This window comes from Schistocerca serialis, chromosome 5 (assembly GCF_023864345.2).
Source record: "Schistocerca serialis cubense isolate TAMUIC-IGC-003099 chromosome 5, iqSchSeri2.2, whole genome shotgun sequence".
Classification (NCBI taxonomy): Eukaryota; Metazoa; Arthropoda; class Insecta; order Orthoptera; family Acrididae; genus Schistocerca; species Schistocerca serialis.
The window spans coordinates 36,563,290-36,583,216 of record NC_064642.1 but is presented as its reverse complement, the minus strand read 5'-3'; the positions used below and the strand labels follow the sequence as shown (position 1 = coordinate 36,583,216).

General features: G+C 36.3%; 1 protein-coding gene across 1 annotated transcript in view; it reads right to left on the bottom strand.

Moving 5' to 3' along the window:
- Positions 1-19,927, bottom strand: part of LOC126481730 (titin) — a 534,189-nt gene that overhangs the window by 396,837 nt on the left and 117,425 nt on the right. Inside the window, exons 29-41 of the mRNA XM_050105683.1 lie at positions 19,109-19,252; positions 15,948-16,205; positions 15,441-15,584; positions 14,590-14,847; positions 12,272-12,415; positions 9,489-9,627; positions 9,095-9,351; positions 6,848-6,987; positions 6,401-6,659; positions 4,624-4,878; positions 1,010-1,153; positions 664-918; positions 363-506 (exon numbers count right to left, since the gene is read on the bottom strand). Of these exons, the coding sequence (XP_049961640.1) occupies positions 363-506; positions 664-918; positions 1,010-1,153; positions 4,624-4,878; positions 6,401-6,659; positions 6,848-6,987; positions 9,095-9,351; positions 9,489-9,627; positions 12,272-12,415; positions 14,590-14,847; positions 15,441-15,584; positions 15,948-16,205; positions 19,109-19,252 (2,541 nt within the window). The remainder of the gene's footprint in view (positions 1-362; positions 507-663; positions 919-1,009; positions 1,154-4,623; positions 4,879-6,400; positions 6,660-6,847; positions 6,988-9,094; positions 9,352-9,488; positions 9,628-12,271; positions 12,416-14,589; positions 14,848-15,440; positions 15,585-15,947; positions 16,206-19,108; positions 19,253-19,927) is intronic.

The window sequence follows — 19,927 nt, the reverse complement described above, 5'->3', positions numbered from 1 at the left end:
TGCAGCAATATATAGATGATTGATGATATCAGCATAGTGTGCACGTCACACACACACACACACACACACACACACACACAAACGCTCACACAGTGGGAATGAACAGGATAAATAGGGGCAGAGGGGAGGTAATGAATGGAATCAGAAGCCCAACAAGATTAAGGTAACTACAAGGGGGTAAATTACATGGATGAGATATCTCAACTATCAAATTTTCATGCCTGCTGACATAAGAATTGTATTTGTGTCATTACTCTTAGTAGTACTAATCTTCTTAATTGCTTCATTCTTTTATAAACTGAGAATGAAGAAGTTACATAATTTCATGAAGAAATTGTTCAGTTGTCTGGAAAGACACTTACTTTTTACTTTCAGTGATATTGAAGACACTGCTTCCCCAGCTTTATTTATGGCTTTACACATATAGACTCCAGAATCTTCACTAATGACAGAGTTAATATCCAAGTTCACATAACCAAAGTCGTGTGTGACATGGAAGCGAGATCCTGCAATGCACAGAAAAACATATCATATTGAACCCTACATGTTACGGCATTGTTCCCACAAGTTAAATGAAGACTTATTTATGTAATATTTTGATAGACTACTGAAAAAAAATATTACTGTATATAATTTTGTCTTACAAATTGAAACTGTACCAACCTAATTTCAGCTCTGTCCCATTAATGTACCACTCAAATCGCATATTTGGATCACCTACTGGTACAACACGACACTCAAAATGTGCATGCTGTCCCTCCCACAGTTCAGATGGACCTGTGAGCACTTGTGTGAAGATGGGTTTGTCAAATTCACGTTCTGGTTGTTCTGGCCGTGCTGGTGCTTTCCCTTCTTCTAATTGCTGAATTCGTTTCATGCCCTGAGGATGTTGAGTTTCCAGTTGTATGTCCGCCTTTGCTGTAACAATAAAAAAGGAAACAGAGGATACTTCCAGTTCATTACTTCATTCTTGAACTATGTAATAACGTCAGTTTACAGTAATACTTACTTTTTATTTTCATAGATGCTGTTGTCACAGCTTCACCAAGAGCATTTGAAGCCCTGCACATATACACACCATCATCTTCAGCCCTAACATGTGTCATATCCAATGCCACATAGCCAAAGTCATGTGTCTTCGTAATTCTTGAGCCTATAAATAAAAAACACAACAATTTAAATTTATTTATATCTATTAATAGATCATAAACAAAAACTTGCATTCAAATCTACACAGAAATTGCTGCAACAATATGGGACTGAAGGAAATGAATATGTTACATTATTAGTTTTGTAAATGAAGATCTCCAGTCACAATATGTATGTCCTGTCCAACAGCAAACTAAACAAGCAGCGAAAAATTTAAAAAAATATAAAAAAGAGCAAAGACATTTATCTCCCTTGGCTGTTGCTCTCAGATGACTGATTTGTAAAATGGAGATGTATTTACACATTGCTCTTAGGCGATTGATTTGTAAAATGGAAATGTATTTCATCAGATGTATTTCCTCAGATGAGCATTCAGCAAACAACATTCTAATTTTTTGTTTTATAGCAGGGTTTCTATCATAAGTTCAGGACAGTAATAATTACAACATAGGTATCTGGACAAATATGAAGTCAGAAAAAAAGTAATTAATTTTCTCTCCTTCTTCCAGCCTTTCTAACATCTTCTTTCTGTCATCTTTGACAGTGGAGAAAACCATTTTTTAGATATTTCATCTGGATGTTATATGTGTTTCTTTCCACTCTGAACACATTATCACTACCATCATGTAGTATATTCACAAATGTATAAGGGCTCTGTAATTTTACATTTTAATTACTTCTTCCAAGTAAATGGGATCTATTCTGATATATCAACAAAACTAATGAATTTCTGAAAATATAATATAATTGGATGGGTAAAAATAGCAAGTGGTGGCAGGGGAAAACACACATAAAAATTGAGAAAATGAGCAAGCTTTTGGATCCAGTGGTTCCTTCTTTTGGCAGAAGGGATGGAAGAGTAATGAGGGAAAGGACTGGCGAAGTTTAGGTTCCGGGGAGAGTTACAGAAGAGTCACCCAGAAACCCTGATCAGAGGAGATTTACCAGCCAGGAATAGAAGGAAAGACTGATTGTTGGGGACTCCACTGGATGAGACCTGACACGTGAGAACTTCGAGGTAGAAGATAGGGCAATAAGCAAGAGACAGATTACTTACAAAATATCATGCGTGAGTTAGTAAGAGTGGACAGCTAAGTATATTACACGTAGTAGACAGGTGGAGGCAGGGGCAAGGAGTGGGGGGAGGTGGGGTGGGGGGGGGGGGGGACAGGTCAGAAAATGAAATATACAGAAAATAAACAGAGTGAAGAAAGGAATAGTTACCAAAAAGAAATGCCAAGAGCTACGAATTGACATAACTTAAGGACAAGTGGGTGGTGAGAACCAATGACATTTTCTAACATCAGTTCCCATCTACATAATTCTGAGAAACTGGCATCAAGGGGGAGAATCCAGATGACACGTATGATGAAAGAGGCACCAAAGTCACAACTGTCATGTTGTAGAGCACACTCTACAATAGGATGCCCTCTGTCTATGCACATTCATCTTAGCTGATAACTCTATGGTAGTCATACCAATGTAGCAGAGCAAACAGTGTCTACATACAGTGGGTGTGTCATTTCACATGTGGCTCATCCTTTGACAGTATGTTCTGCCAGTTACAAGGCTGCTATAGGTGAACACAGGAGTGTGTATCAAGCAAATCTTACAGCGAGGACAGTCACAGGGGTTGGGGGAGGGGGGGCAGGGAAGCGGGGTGCGATGAAAAGCTATTCTAAGTGTGATGAGCAAAATATCAGACAGAATGGACCTCATTTTAGGGCACGACTTCAGGAAGTCATAGCCTTGAAGTAGCCAATAAATAGATTCAAGACTAGGATAATGCTGAATGACAAAAGACGTACTCCTAGGTTGTTTATTGGAGGCATCAGCAATACCAGGATTCGATGTGATGGCCCAGGAAATTTACTTTTTGAACTAGGCAGGTGGGGTAATTATTACATTTGCCTTGAATGCCAAGGCTGTATAGGAGGGAATATGACATGAAAAGAATGACAACTGTCAAGAATGTATTTAGAGAGTCCAAAAATTTTAACAGGTCAGCTTCACCATGATTCCACATGGCAAGGATGTCATCAATGTACCTTAACCACACCAGGGGCTGAAGGCTTATGGATCCTAGGAAAGCCCCCTCCAAGTGGCCCCTGAAAAGGTTGGCATAGGAAGTAGCCATCCTGTTTCCTATGGCTGTTCCCCTGATCTGTGTGTATGTCTGCTACTAGAAGGCAAAGTACTTGTTCACAAGTATAAAGTTGATTAAGATGAGGTGGAAGGACATCCTAGGTTTGTAATAAGGTGGGTGCTGGTTGAGGTAGTGTTCAGCAGCAGATAGACCATGTACATAGGGACTGCTGGTATAGAGGGAGGTGGCATCAATAGTGACAAGCAAGAGGTATGGTGGGGGTGGTACGTCTGAAATCTGTGCCCATCCCACTCCCAGATGCCAGTTTCTTAGAACTCCAGATGTGGGAACTCGTGTTGCTGCATGTCACTGTCACCTGGCCTTAATTTACACTAATATCTTTTGTCACAACATTCCCTTTCAGTAACTATTACTTTCTTTGCTCCCTTTTGGTCTTCTACATATTTCATTTTCTGGCCTGTCTTTTTCTCCTCACCCACCACCTCCACATGTCTACTATGTGTAATTCATGAAGCATTCCCCTCTTATTTAACTCTTGCACGATGTTTTGTCAGTAATCTCTTGTCTTGCTTATTGCCCTATCTTCCATCTCTAAGCTCAGGGTTTTCAAATCTCATCCAGAACAGTCCCCAACAATGTCTTTCCTTCTCATCTCACCCAGTAAGTCTTTCCTGACCTAGAGTTCTGGACAACTTTTCCGTAACACTCCCACTTCCAAAACCTCATCAGACCTATTCCTTCATTGCTCCTCTTCCTTCCCCTCCAACACTTCTGCCAGAAGAAGGAGCCACTGGCTCTGAAGTTTGCACATTTCCGTAATTTTTATATGTGTTTTCCCCTGCCACTGTTTGGTGAGCAGGATACTATACTGAGCAGCATCAAAATTCTCTCATGATAGAAGTTCAGCCAGTAAGGATTAAATCGCAACAGTCTTCAGTTGTCATTTTAGATTTTTTTAATGATTGTATGGCTGTTAAATACCTAGAAAACTGAAGAAAAGGGAGACTCTCATAAGACACAAACGATATGTGACAATCAACAAACAAGTTAGTTAAATTTTACTCACGAGCCTCTCCTTTCTTGTACTCTACCAAATAAATTAATTCACCATTAAGAAGTCTAACACTGTTCGAGACTTGTAAAACCTAAGTACAACTGTACATAAATTTGAATCTTAAATAGATTTGAATCTTACACCTTTTGAATCCATTTTGACTAGGTTAACTGTAACAGCCCCAGAATGGAAATATCACACACTTAACTTTGATTCTCGTAAAGCCATAAACATTTTGTATTTGCTCTTCATGATAAGACCTCCATAAAGTCACTATGCCAAAGTTTTTCTTTGCCTTAAGAATATAACTTACTTGTTTCAAGGGGTTTCTCATTACGGAACCACTCCACTTTGAGTGTGGGATCACCCACAGGTATCAGTCTGCATTCAAAGTGAGCCGTCTGCCCTTCCGCTATAGAGTCAATATTCTGTAATGGCTGTGTAAACACAGGCCTTTGTCTAGTTGGCTCTGGAACCTCTGGCCTCTGGTATGGGACATGCTGCTCCAAGGCTCGAATTTTATCTAATCCTTCTGGTCGCTGGGACTCGAGCACAATGTTGCTTTTAGCTGTAACAAAAGTCATGTTTAATTTGTATCGCTACTATATGACAATAAATTAATGACGTTTTACTGGATTGTTAATACATGAAAGGATGACAAAGTAGAGATAAAAAGACTCACCTTTCAATATTTTGGAGATGTATGCTCCAAATATTAATTTGATGGAAATATTGGAAAACATTTTTCATAGATGTTAGGACAGTAAAAGCAATAAACAATACTTATCAATAAATACTATGCAAATTACCAGTTAAGAGATTCAGAAGTATACTAAACAATGCAAAGTCAGGGTTGGAACATTATAGAATTAAAGTAAATCATTTTTTACAGTATTTTCTTATCTTTTTGGGTAATAGGTGCAATCTGACATGTTTTGTCATGAGTTAGCAAAAGTCTGAGGCAAATAATTTAAGACCATCACAGTAAAGAATAAGGAGTAGGAAAGTAAAACAGTTTCACTGATTTATGGTGATGTATAATTTCTTACTTTCTGTAATAAATAAAGACATTATTATAACGTGAATAAGTAACAAATTCACTAATATGAAAAAGATAGATTGCTACTCACCAACCAGATGAGATGTTGAGTTGCAACAGGCACAACAAAAAGACTGCTAAACATGTGAGCTTTTGACCAAAAGGCTTTCTTCCAAAGTAGACAACACACACACACATTCACACAAACACAAATCACACACACACATAACCACTGTCTCTGGCTGGTCTTGTGTGTGTGAGTTGTGCTTGCATGAATTTAGAAGGAGGTTTGTTGGCTGAAAGCTCACACGTTTAGCAGTCTTTTTGTTGTGCCTGTCTGTGACTCAACAACTCTATATGGTGAGTAGCAATCTCTTCTTTTCATAATATTTCATTATTCCATCCTGAATTTTCCATTGTTTGATTTCAGCAAGATCATTAATTCATTTTACACCTCAAACAAGAATACGAAGTCACTGAAACATTTTTTTAATTGTTCTTTTTGATTAAATATTAGTAAAGCCTATTTGATAAGACTACTCTTGAAATTCTAGGTGTAATTTAACTCGTGCAGTACCATTCCACTTCTCCACTGTAATCCAGAATCTGTCCCTACACATAGGCGTCATCATGTTTTGCTCGGATGTGGCACAAACTGATGAATCACTTTTTTTAAGACATTCAAATGAACTGCTTGCAAGATACTACTTCATTTATTTATATATGTTGTTACTTCACAAATAAATAAACATAATGAAATTCTTTTCCCATGACACAAAGTTTGCACTAGATGCATTTTTCAAGTGCTAACTAAACTGCATACATTGTACTTAGAAGAACAAAATCATAAATTACAAAATAAGCATTGAAAATGCAATACATAGGTAATAAACAATAAATTACAAAATCAAATCAAGATATTCTGTTTCATAATATCTGCAATTGGTGTAGACTGTCTTTAAATGAAGTGTGAGTATTCAATGATACAGAAGTTTAGTATTAACTATTTCATTTTTCAGTATTATTATTAGTATTCTAGACTTTAACTTACCTGTCACACGTAAAGTAATTGTAGAAGTGCACTGTCCAAGGGCATTGATGGCCTTGGCAGTATATTCTCCAGCATCTTCAGGAACAGCATGGGTTATGTCAAGTGCCAAATAACCAAAATCAAAAGTGATATGGAAGCGTGATGCTGAAGGAAGAGGTTTACCATTGTGATAAAACTCTATACGTAGATTTGGATCATGCAGAGGTTCCACTTGGGCTTCAAAGTGTGCTGTCTGCCCTTCAAATATTTCTGTTGTGCCCTGGAGGGAAAGTATGAAGATAAATAAAGACACTGTCACAAAATGAAATAACTCATATAAAACATTTAAAAACACAATTATTTAAAACAATAAAAACATCCTACTTCTGTTGTTCCTCAGTATTTAATATTCATTAACCATCAATTGCCATGTCATACAATTAATGTGAAGATAACAGTAAAGCTCACCCGAAGTTCTGTTACAAAACGTGGCGGGGTGACTTCAGGTTCCTCCACTTCAAGTCGAGCAGGCCGACCTTGTGCTTCAAGTTCTTGGATTTTCTGTAAGCCTTCAGGATGCTGAGATTCTAAATAGATACTACGGCGAGCTAAAATAAAATGTTATACACATTTGTATCATTTGATGTCCTTTATCATATCAGATTTTTGGAAGACATGTAAATTGCAATGAGCAATTAGTGTAGAAAACACATACCATAAAATCAAGTACAGCAAATAATGTGACAGCTAAAATTGGATAATTTACACAAAAAAGTGAATTCCTAGTGAAACTAACTGATTTATTCTGAGAAAATAAAGTAACCAATCCCCCCCAACCAAAAAAAAAAAGGAAAAGGAAACAGTACTACATGATTTTCTTGGCTAGAATCACAAATTTAGGCATCTCATCAACATTAAATCAAATAAATTATGCCTCATGTGGCCATATGTGATAAACACATTTACAAGCTCTTTCTGTTTTCTTTTAATTTATGCTTCCTTTTTCAGTTCCTTTTTGGTCTGATTACATCATTGCATGGAAGTAAGGTTGTGGGCAAAATATCAAAATGAATATGTATTCTAGAGGTTGTTTGCACCCTGAAAACCACGGACTTCAAGTTTGCTGGGGGACTGTTTCATTAGAAAATGATGTAATATCACGTGAATATCCAACTGTTTAAAAGTACAATACTAAACATGAACGTGAAACTAACTAACTTACATCATGTTTTTAAAATTGGACTTTGAAACACACATGTATGCATACAATATTACAGCATTTTCTAGTGGAACAATCCCACTGCAGATTTGGAGTCAATAGTTTTTGGAGTGCAAAAAACCTCTAGAATCTCATATTCATTTAGATCTTTTGCTCACAACTTTGCTTCCATGCAACAATTCATAGTACACAGAGTGCAAATGCACATAAACATGCATTTATTCTCAATAATCAGTTACATTTCTAACAGCGGCTAACATGCTGTTAATTTTAATATTCTTTCTGTTCAGTACTCTGAGAGCTTCAATGAAAAACACCAGTTTAACACACTCACAAAATAGTTTGAAAATGTAACTCAGAGCAATTTTTACAACCCAATTTTTTAAAATTCCACAGAATACTGAAGTCATTTTTGTGCACATTCAAAAATTCCATGGAAACTTCGGTATAGTGGCATATACTTCACTCTCATGTTTCTTGGGAAGGGCAGTACCATATTTACTCAAATCTAAGCCGCACTTTTTTCCTGGTTTTTGTAATCCAAAAACCTGCCTGCGGCTTAGAATCGAGTGCAAAGTAAGCGGAAGTTCTGAAAAATGTTGGTAGGTGCCGCCACAACTAACTTCTGGCGTCAAATATACGTAGTGCCACACAGGCATGCTTTGCAGGCATAAAGATAAATACTAGCGCCAAAACCTCTGCGTCAGTAAATAAATTAAAAAAAAGGTACAAGAATGTAAACATTATGCCATGTATTCTTTCGTGTTGGCTGCTATCTCATTTAAATGCTGTCTGCCTAATAAACTACAAAACTAGTGTGAAACAGCAACAAACGCGGAAGAACATACGTACCATGTCACGTTTGTATTCGTATTATTCTTATACTGAATAGTGATAGCCAGACATTAAGCACGGCAACTGACTAGATTTTTAAATCTAAGATGACTCTAATTTCTGTGCAGAATACAATGTACTAAAGAGGCGTCTGCGAATATCTTATAACGGAGAAAAATTTTCACTAAACTCTCGTTCAGAACATCTATCTGAGGGCATTGAGGCAAATATAAGTTATACACTGCAAAGAAAACTGTACAACATGTTTAACAAAGTTGATCAGAATTTTCATCACCAAGCTGTTCATATCAATGATGTGCAAAGGATACGACTTTTTGTAAGTTAATAACACACTTTTCAAGAGAGTGTACACTGAGTTACAGTGAAGTGAAATAGAAACTGTAAACAGTACCAAAAGGTAATGAATAGTGAACAGCACAGTATTGGGAGATTAACAATTGTATATGAGAGAAAGGAATTAAGTAGAAGATAGAAGGTGAACTGCAACTGGCAAACGTTAAGAGAAAGAAAGACAGACAACACGTGGTTTCAACAAATAATTCCATTTTGATGTACCTTCCAAATTACATCATTTTATTCCAAAAACTACAAACTACAACTCCAGCTCAGGTTAGCCTACTGTAAAGATGTTAAAAGCTTACCTCCAACTGTTATCTGGCAAGTATTCACAGCTTCTCCCACCAAATTTGTTGCTTTACACATATAAGTTCCAGAGTCCTCTGCATATGTGTACAGAATATCAAGAGCAACATAACCAAAGTCATGTGTAGTACGGAACCTGTGACCTGTTTTTATGGCAATTCCATTCACAAACCATTCAATCTTGAGATTAGGATCATTTATAGGTTCCACACGACATTCCAAATGAGCATGTTCACCTTCCTTCAGATTTTCTAAGCTGAAAATGGGAGGAAAAATTGTTATGTAAATACTGTGTACCAGGCATTAATAGAATATTTCACATTTTAATTAATTTCTAAGTATTTCTAATACTTCAAATTATGCACAGTTGTTACTGGTGTTAATTTTGTGTACCTGACAAGTGGAGTAATGAACACAGGCTTTTGCATTTCAGGTTCAACTTCTGGTTTTTGAGGCCTCTCAAATGTTTCCAGGTCTTTTATTTTCTTCAAGCGGTTTTCATCAAGAGTATCCAAGTAGAGGCCAGATTTAGCTGCAAAAAAAATTTTTTTCACTAAGTTAATAGCATAATTTTCTTCAATTACTTCAGTTGTGTCTATCACTTTATATCAGGAAATATATACTTAATGCAAACAGGAATACATGTTAACTTACTTTATTCACACTTTAAATACTCACTGAAAAATATGGGAACTTTTGGTCTTGAAAAGATGCATATAAAGGGTCAAACAATGGAAAATCCAGGCTGGAACAATGACAATATTATGAAAAGGACAGATGTTGAGTTGCTGACAGGCACAACAAAAAGACTACTAAACACGCAAGCTTTCAGCCACAAGGCATTCCCCTGAAATATACAAACACACATTCATACAACTGCAGCTCACATATGCATGATGACTGTCTCTGAATCTGGGTCTGAGTCTGGCCTCGGCAACCAGACAAAGTGGTCATGTATGTGTGTGTGTGTGTGTGTGTGTGTGTGTGCGTGTGTGTGAGCTGTGATTGTGTGAATGTCTATTTCTGAAGAAGGCCTTCGTGTCGAAAGATTATGTGTTTAGTATTCTTTTTGTTGTGCCTGTCTGTGATGCAGCATCTCTGCTACTATATGATGAGTAGCAACCTATCCTTTTCATAATATTGTCACTGCACATGAAGAGACTCACTTTCAATGAATAATGAAGAAAATTGGTGGAACAGATAACAACAAAGACAATCGACACCACAAAGATCATATTAAAAAGGCACAAGAATTGATTTGAAATTCCTATCTGCAGAATAAATACTCTGGAAAATAAGAACTACACTGTTACACCACAAACTTCAGGTGCATACATTACCACTTCACCAACGGAATTCCAAAGAGATTTGACTCTACTTATACAATGTTTAAGTTGGGTTCTGCATTTTTACCTCCCTCGAATCGCTCAAGTACCTCAATAATCCTGTTTTTGTTCTCTTTAATCCCTCTAGTACTTTTTCCAACTCTCAATCTAAGCTCTCCTTTATCCTTGCTTTCCAGCAAGCATTTCCTACCTGGTTGCACCCCGATTAATTTTTCTGATTTATTTTCATCATGTCTTTGGCTTTTATTAACCTTTGCCACTGAGGCAGTCAATTTATTTGAAATGAAGTGTTTAATTCCACACAGTTGGCTAGTTTCAACTGTTTGGTGCATTTCAAGTGCATGTTTTCATCTTCTGGCATGTATGGCATTATCCCATAATAAAGAACCAAACATGAAATAATACAGTACTGGTATTCCAAGAAAATTTACATCCCGAAAAACATACTGAAAAGCTTAATATCAGGTCGAGGCCTACTTCGCTGAGAATCTGGACATACAAATGTGTACTTCAAGCATGCACTTTAACTGTGCACTTTTTAGTATTGCTCACTAAATTCCAATGGTCTTGGAGTATGTCCGATGTTTTGTTTCTTTTATGACATAATGTAAGATCTTCTAATGTTTTACATGTACGAACATATGGGCTTCCTACATCATTGTAGCTGCACAAGTGGGATGATGCCTGTTATCTGGCAACTGCTGAAACAAACCTATTTGTAATAGGTCATGGGAAAATATTTTTCGAATGGTGATTTGAAAAGCATTACTTTCAAACTAAATTTCCTTTTATGCAAGTTGACCTATGTGTGAGAACGTACAGTGAATTTCTTAAATCACTGAGAATGTGACTCTCATTTAAAAATCAACTTTTTGATGATGAGCCATTTATATGAATTTCAAGCCCAAAAGATCAGACATTTATATGTCGTTGTTACAAATTTTCCTGGCACATTTGTGTGATATATCTTAAAGTGCAACAAGCACAAAAAAGATCAGCATTATATGTGAAAGCTCAACTTCTCTTGCAATTTATTAACCTTAGAGACCAATATTATATGTGAAAGCTTTTCTTTTCTTGTAGAAGCACTATGTATATTAATTTAAACCATTAAATTTTCCTGTTTGTGTGTTTGCGCTACTCGACAGTGATGTTGCTATTGGCTGACTACATTACATGTCCTATGATCTGAATAACTGCTGTCATCAGCTGGCGAGATCAGATGACACGAGCTTTGACTGGCATACGAAAGCAGATTCCAATCTTGATTTCAATGCTTCAGAAAGTAACATGCGGTGTTTGGCAGAATTTGAATTTATACTTTTTCAATAAGAAAAAATGCAGTGTAAAGGTTGCTGCACATCAAAAATCTTTCCAAAATGTGTTTTTTCCCTGATTTTCATTTTCTAAATTGCTGTTAAATTCTACACCAGTGTATACAACCATAACCATTCAAAGGATTGATAAGTTTTACAGTTCTGAAGTAAAATATACTATCATTTAACTCGGAAAGAGTGTGTTTTCACTTGTGAGAAACTGTATTTTTAACCGGGAAATCCAGGAGAAGTCCAGGAGTTTTTTTTCCTTGTCTGCACATACACCCTGTTGTTACATGCCAGAAAATAAACATAAGCAGATCTAAAATCTGAAATTTAAAAATCTTTTCCATTTATTTAAATTTAAATAGGAGGTCACTGTAAAGATTTTTTTCCAGTGGATATGATATTTACTTCTGCCAACATAAAGAAAGCATTCACGTACATGAAAAGTTTGTGTTGCTTATAATAGACATTTTTGTTACTCGAGGGACAACATAAATCTACAAATTACCTTCAACAGTAACAGAGCATGTAGTAACAGCCTCTCCAACTGCATTACGTGCCTTACACATATATGTGCCTGAATCTTCAGCATATGCATACAGGATATCAAGTGCCACATATCCAAAATCATAAGTTGTCTTGAAACGATGACCTGTAAGGAAATAAAAAAATGTGAAGAATTTTTTTATTAATTATGCCAACAACTGAATGCTACACATTCTATTTGTCTTACAAATAGCTTCTGTTTATCTCTAACCACTTCCAAATTGATGGATTAACAACTTCACTACAAGACTAACTCTGATATTATTCAAGAATGCATGTGTTTTGGCCATTTGTGACACTTTTTAAAAAAGATATGCAACAGCAGTCTCTAGACAAATTTACTCATGAAAGGCGTTAGAACAATACTGAAAGAAGTGTCCTCTCATCAGTTTTTTAGCCTCACATGATATTTAGTCAGTTTTGTCTTGTATTGTTGTTGTTGTTGTTGTTGTTGTTGTTGTCTTCAGCATGAAGAATAGTTTGATGTAGGTCTTCACACTAGTTTATCCTGTGCAAGTTTCATCATCTCAGCAAAACTTCCGCAACCCACATCCATTTCAACTCACTGTTTCCAAGTGTTCCTCCCACTTCCTTGTATAACCAAATTAACTATAAGTGGATGCCTCAAGAAGTGTTCTAAAATTCTATACATTCTTCTTGATAAGTTATACCATTAAGCTATTTTCTCCTTCATTTGATTTAGTTTCTTTTCATTAATTACTAAATCCACTCATCTAATCTTCAGCATTCTTCTGTGGTTCCATTTTTCAAAAGCTTCCAGTCTCTTCTTGCTTACATGGTTTATCATCCATGTTTCACTTTCATATAAAGCTACACTCCAAACATAATCTATCAGAAAAGACTTTTCAAGATTCAATGTAATATACTCTCCTTTTTCAGAAAAAAACTGTGCTTGACATGGTCATTCTGCATTTTACATCATGTTTATTTCTGCCGTCATCAGTTACTTTGGTGCCCAAATAACAAAACATGTCTACTAATTTCTGCATCTTCTCCTATTCTGATTCGCCAAGCATCAACTGACTTAATTTGACAACATTCCATTATCCTTGTTTTTCTTTTATTGACCTTCAGCTTACAACCCCTCTTCAGGACACTATCCATTTCATTCAGTTGGTCTTCAGAGTCTTTTCTGCAACTCTGGCAGAATTACAATGTCATTGGTAAACCATAAAGATTTTATTTCTCCTCCTTGAACTTTAATGCCTTCTCCAATTTTATCCTTAGGTTACTAAATTCAGACAGATTAATTTGAGGGACAGGTCACAACCCTGTCTCAATAATTTTGTATTAATGCCTCCCTCTCATGTCCTTTGACTCTTACAACTGCAGTTTGGGATTCTGTACAAGTTGTAGGTAATTCCCCCCCCCCCCCCCCCCCCCCCATAGCTTAAGGGCTGCAGAGAGTACAAATGCCATGAATGTAGCTTCGTCTTTCTTGAAACTGTCTTCTGTGATAAGTTTTAGTGTCAGTATTGCCTACATTTCTCTGGGATCTAAACTGATCTATCCTGGGTTGGCTTCTACCAAATGTTCCATTCTTCTGTAAATAATCCATTTTAGCATTTTGCAGCCAGGATTTATTGAACTTATGGCTTGGTAATACTCACATCTATCAATATCTCCCTTCTTTGGTGCTATGATTATTACATTGCTCCTGAAGTCTGAGGAGATTTTTTGTGCCTCAAAATAGTTTTTCCAGTGTCAGTTCATCCAAGTATCTTAATTATTCTGAGGGAAACTTGCCTACTCTCACTGCTCTGTTCCAACTTATGCCTTTTAGTGTTCTTCTCAGTCAGTTTCTTGAATTAGCTAGTACATGAGTGGAGTATTGGAGGGCAGCGTGGAGGGTAAAAATCGTTGAGGGAGACCAAGAGATGAATACACTAAGCAGATTCAGAAGGATGTAGGCTGCAGTAGGTACTGGGAGATGAAGAAGCTTGCACAGGATAGAGTAGCATGGAGAGCTGCATCAAACCAGTCTCAGGACTGAAGACCACAACAACAACAACATGAGTGGAGAATCAATAGATTACTAGTATTGTGTGATTTAATATTTTGTGTGTTCACTCAGCACTACATATTGCATTACCACAATTCGCACTCAAGGAAACAGGCTAAAAATTCCTTCCAATACAAAAAATTAGTACAGAAAAATAAGAAGAGAACTCATACTTCCAGCTCTAAATAAAACTAGCTTTACACACATATAAATAATGAATCAACAGCATAAAAAGTTGGCTTGTATTGACGTCTTACCTTGAGGAATGGGTCTGCCATTGCAGAACCACTCAACACGCATTGTAGGGTCATTAACTGGTGTAAGTGTGGCCTCCAAGTGAGCACTCTGTCCTTCAGGCAATCGATCAATATTTCGTAATGGCCGTCCAAATTGTGGTTTTTCAGCTATCACCTGTTCTTCAACAGCTGCACGTTTGTAGCGGGAATCATCCTCCAGATACTGAATCTTTTGCAATGCGCCTTCATGTTGGGTGTCCAAAATGATTGATGAACGGGCTGTTAAAAAAATTCCCCATAAATATCTTACAGTGTAATGTATTGATGAGTGTTTAATTTTCTCTTCTAGTTCTCAGAACAGAAAACTTCTTAATCTTTTAATGAGTAATGATGATTATTATTCATTATTTTCTGATAACAGATATTTATATTTTCTGCCTGAGAAAATATTTAGAACTGTCATTTAAAATTATAAGGATTATTTCTCATATTCAGTTTTGTAGTAACTTTGTTATGCATTGAGTTCATTGTTTTACTTTACAGCATCTCACTCAAAGTTTAACTCCAAAATATGAGAGAGTAAGTTTTCTTTACTCATGTGCATTCCAAAGTCTCAAGATCAGATGCTTTTGAAACAGGTACATGTAAAATTCCAGTAAGAAGAGGAAACAAACATTTAAAAATTTTATATTATGAAATAAGGAGTTATTTGAAAAGTACACAACCAAAAAACTGCCATTCATATTTTCAAAAAATAAAGTGCAGAAACGGTTTATTTATCACAGTTCTACTATGAATAGCCTAATTAAAGACACTATATTAAATATTTAAAAGATTTGGAAACTGCCCATACTTTAAGACAGTAAACTCACATTTGACATTAACTTTTATGGATGATGAAGCCTGCCCCAATTTATTTGTTGCTTTGCAAGTGTATTCTCCGGAATCTTCTGGATAAACAGTAAGTATATCAAGTGCAGCAAATCCAAAGTCATAAGTAGTCCGGAAACGGTGACCTGTTCAGTACAAAAAAAGAAAATGAAAGCAACAATCAACAATCTTATGGTACAATAATTCAGCAAATACATAACACACAGAATCAGAAAATGGCAGAAACCTCTTCCTGCATATAACAAGAATCCATTAGATAGCAGCAGACAATCAAAACATTTGAGAGAAACTATTAATAATGTCACATACTAAAACAATTTTTTAGAAGTTTAATTATATAATAAATTAATGGCTATTAAGTTAAAACAAAAATTTATGTTGCAAAGACAAGACTCAGAAAGAAAGCAGCAAAAATGGTTTCCAAACAAACAAAAAGCAAATAAAAAATCAGTTATAAGAATCTACTCCATATGTGTGAAACAATTTACCTAGTTGTAGTGGTTTTCCATTGTGGAACCATTCAACACGCATGTTGGGATCTGGATACGGTTCAATGCGGCATTCGTAATGAGCACTGTGACCTTCAATTAGCTCTGTGGGTCCATTAAGTTGAGCTGTAAACTTTGGTGGCTGAGTTACAATAATCTCCTCCTCTTCACGCCGTTGATACCTTGATGTATCTTCAAGCTGCTGAAGTTTCTGCAGTGCAGCCTCATGTTGGCTCTCCAGAAGCAACGATGCTTTGGCTGCAACAACATTGCACTGATCATTCTATTTCTTACAAGAAGCATTTGGAATGATTACATAGAAATAATCTAATTAAACATTTACTCACCAAACAGTGACAGAACACGCACATAAAAGACTGTTGTGTTGGCAAGCTTTTGGAGCCAGTGGCTCCTTCTTCAGGCAATAGGGTTGAAGGGGAAGAAGTAGGGTGAAGGTAAAGGACTGGAGAAGTTTAGGAAAATGGGTAGATTTCGGGGAAGTCACCCAGAACTGCGGATCAGGGGAGACTTACCGTACAGGATGAGAAGGAAAGACCGATTGTTGGGGACCTCATCGGATGATATTTGAAAACCCAGTAGCTTAAAGGTGGAAGACAGGGTAATATGCAACATTGTGCATGAGTTAATGTTTTAGTAGTAATCTCTGTCTTACATATTGCCGTGTCTTCCACCTTTAAGCTCTCAGGTTTACAAGTCTCATCCAATGCAGTCCCAAACAACCAGTTTTTCCTTCTCATCTCATATGGTAAGTCTCCCCCCCTACTGGCAGTTCTGAGTGCCTTTCCCAAAATCTACCCATTTTCTTAGACCTCTCCAGTCCTTTTCCTTCACCCTTCTTCCTCCCCTTCAACCCTTCTGCTTGAAGAAGGAGTCACTGGTTTCAAATGCTTGCCAATCACAACAGTCTTTTATGTGTGTGTTCTGCCACCACTTGGTGAGTAGATTTTTTATCTATCCAATTAAATAATTTTATCGTTAATTGATTGTTTTCATTGTTATAATTAAACATTTGTTAGTATACTAAATTCTTACATTTTGTCTTAATGAGTGCTTTTCATATCTTTGTTTCCTTGGTTGTAACTTTTCAGCCTAAACAGCGGAAGTCTCTCCTTGTTTCAGATTCAACAACATAATATTCATTATTTCATAGTCCTTATTTTTCCCTTTCCCTGAGCAGCATCTTTCTTAATCAAGGGTCATAGATGCACCTCTAAAATACTAAAAAGTACAATTCAAAGAGTCCCTTAGTAAGACAAATATAAATGCAAATACCACGGTTGTATTTTGAAGCAGAGATCCTCACCAGAGAACCTATCTAGCACACATGTGCTGTGGGCAATATGAAAGCCATCAAAAACTTTGTCACAACTCTTTGCAGGCCGACATAGGACTCTATTTAGCTGCTGTTTATCTATACAGATAGAGTTCACATTTATGCAATTTACAATACTTATACAATAAAAATAATTACCTACTTTTTGCAAGAATATAAATGTATTTTTATGACAAACACTCCTTGCAAAAAATAGGTAATTATTTTTATTGTATAAGTATTGTAAATTGCATAAATGTGAACTCTATCTGTATAGATAAACAGCAGCTACATAGAGTCCTATGTCGGCCTGCAAAGAGCTGATTAGTTATTGCAACAATTTAATACTACAGATCTCCTTGCACATTAAAAGGTAAAATAAAGAAAGAAAATAAAACATAAGAATAAAAGCGAAAAGTTGTTTTCTTTTTTTTTAGGGAAGTGCTATAATTCTTTTCTATCTATTTCAAAACACAAAATTATCCTAGATATCAGAAAAAAGCACGGTGTCTAACTATTAATAATCACAACACAGGAGTGTTGGCATAATGAACATTACTTTTATTTATTTGTCATATGAACTATACAAGCCTGATGGGAATAGTGGATCACACTTTTCTTTCTTCTATTATCTGATTCACTGCAGAGGATGCAACTGATGTGTATTTTTCTATCATATATTTGGTACTCATTTTTGTGTCCAAATGTCCTTCCTGCTGGCAAAATGTCACCTTAATTCAAGGGGAGGAATATCATAAACAACACCAGTCTGTGAATTGGGTGGACTATAACCTGTATTTTTTTGTGTTTCAACTGTCTCTGTGTACTGCATTTAAGAAGCAGAGTTGCATTGTGCTCCCATACATAAATGTGGAAAACCACTTAAAAAGTCATACTCAAGGTGATCTACATACCAGACTATCTGTTATTAAAGTAGCATGCAAGCTCAATGTGCATTGGGCTCATCTACATGTCATACAATTCTACAGTCCATTGTTACACTACACGAGCAAATGAATACTGGATCCTACTGTTCAGCCTAATTCACTTTGTTTCTTCAGTCTGATACATCACTTTTAAAAATAAGAAAAGAAAGACTTTGAAAGCAAAACTTTGCCTTTAATTAAAATACTGTTCTACTTCACAAACAAGAATAAAATTTGACTCTTCAAGCATTCCCATCGGATATGTCATAAATAGTTTTTTCGGATTTGCCGCCAGATGATGCTGCGCAAATTCCACAATATTTCCTCAGAGCAACTGTCTAACAAATCAAGATTTTTCTGATGACAGATCCGCCATAACATTGGTCTAATGTGGTTTTTTAGTGAGTAACGTCGGGCCGCAGTGTAAGTAAATGTAGCATACAATGCACACGTAGGGGATTGCTCTGCAATTTTCAGCAGAGGGCATTTTAGTATGGCGTCATCTATCTGCAAATCATTGTGCATGCATGAATTCCATGCCTGTGCATTCTTCGCAAGCGTATTCTATATACAGAGGCACCGATGTATGGGTACAGTCAGTAATATCTAGCCACCAGCAAAGTTCAACCACCTGAAGATGTCGGACAATTGCTCTGACGAAATATTGTGGAATTTGCACAATGCCATCCAGTGGCAAATCCATGAAGACTATTTACAAGAATTAAATTTGTTTAAAATAGTATCTTTCCCATTGTGATATTGTGATAGTAAATTCAGTTTACTCAGCTAAAGTTTCCTGAAAAAAATCTCACAATAACACGAAAGATATAAAACAGAGAATCCATTTTTTAATGAACATATTTCAATATTGCCCACATCCTCTATTCTATAAAGCTACTTACAATGAACAACAAGTGTTGCTGAAGTGACTGCTTGTCCAAGTTCATTGATAGCACGGCAAGTGTAGGTGCCTGAGTCCTCGGGGTAAACATACTTCATGTTCAGTGCAACATATCCAAAATCATGCATAGTTGTCACACGATTTGCTGAAATGACAAAGGAAACATCTTAAATAGTTGGGTGTGCAGTGACTTAGAAACTCCCAAACAAATTTATTATATGTTTTAATAGTTTATCTTTAATTTACTGGGCAATTTTCTGTTTCTGCAAAAATCTTTTCATCTCATTGCAACTGTACTCACACTCGTTCACTACCTATTTTTCACGTGGCGCATCTGCAAAGGGGGCTGGTAGTGAATGGTTCCATTTGCGCCCCTACTATTGAGTCATATAATGGCTAGCTTTTGAACAACAGTGAATTAAACTATACACGTTCATATTGAAACTTATTTATTCAAAAGAAACACTTCAACCTTGTGGCCATGCATTTTTAAGTTCACAAATAAATCCGATCCGTATAAATAATAATCGGTGCAATTCGTACACTGTTTATTGTCTCGCACCTACAAACTTTCACATTCTTCCTTCACATACACTGGCGTCCATGTTTACACTCATGGCACTTTGCCACTCCCAACCAACCACCACAATGGACAATGACCAAAGACCCCAATTTTTCCAGTCATATCCACAGTCCTGAGTAGGGTCACGTGACACTACATTAGTCAAAATAATCCCTAAACATGGCCACAATTCGTATACAATTTTTAAAAGATTTAAAAACTTAAACCTAAATACATTATATAATTTTACACACATTT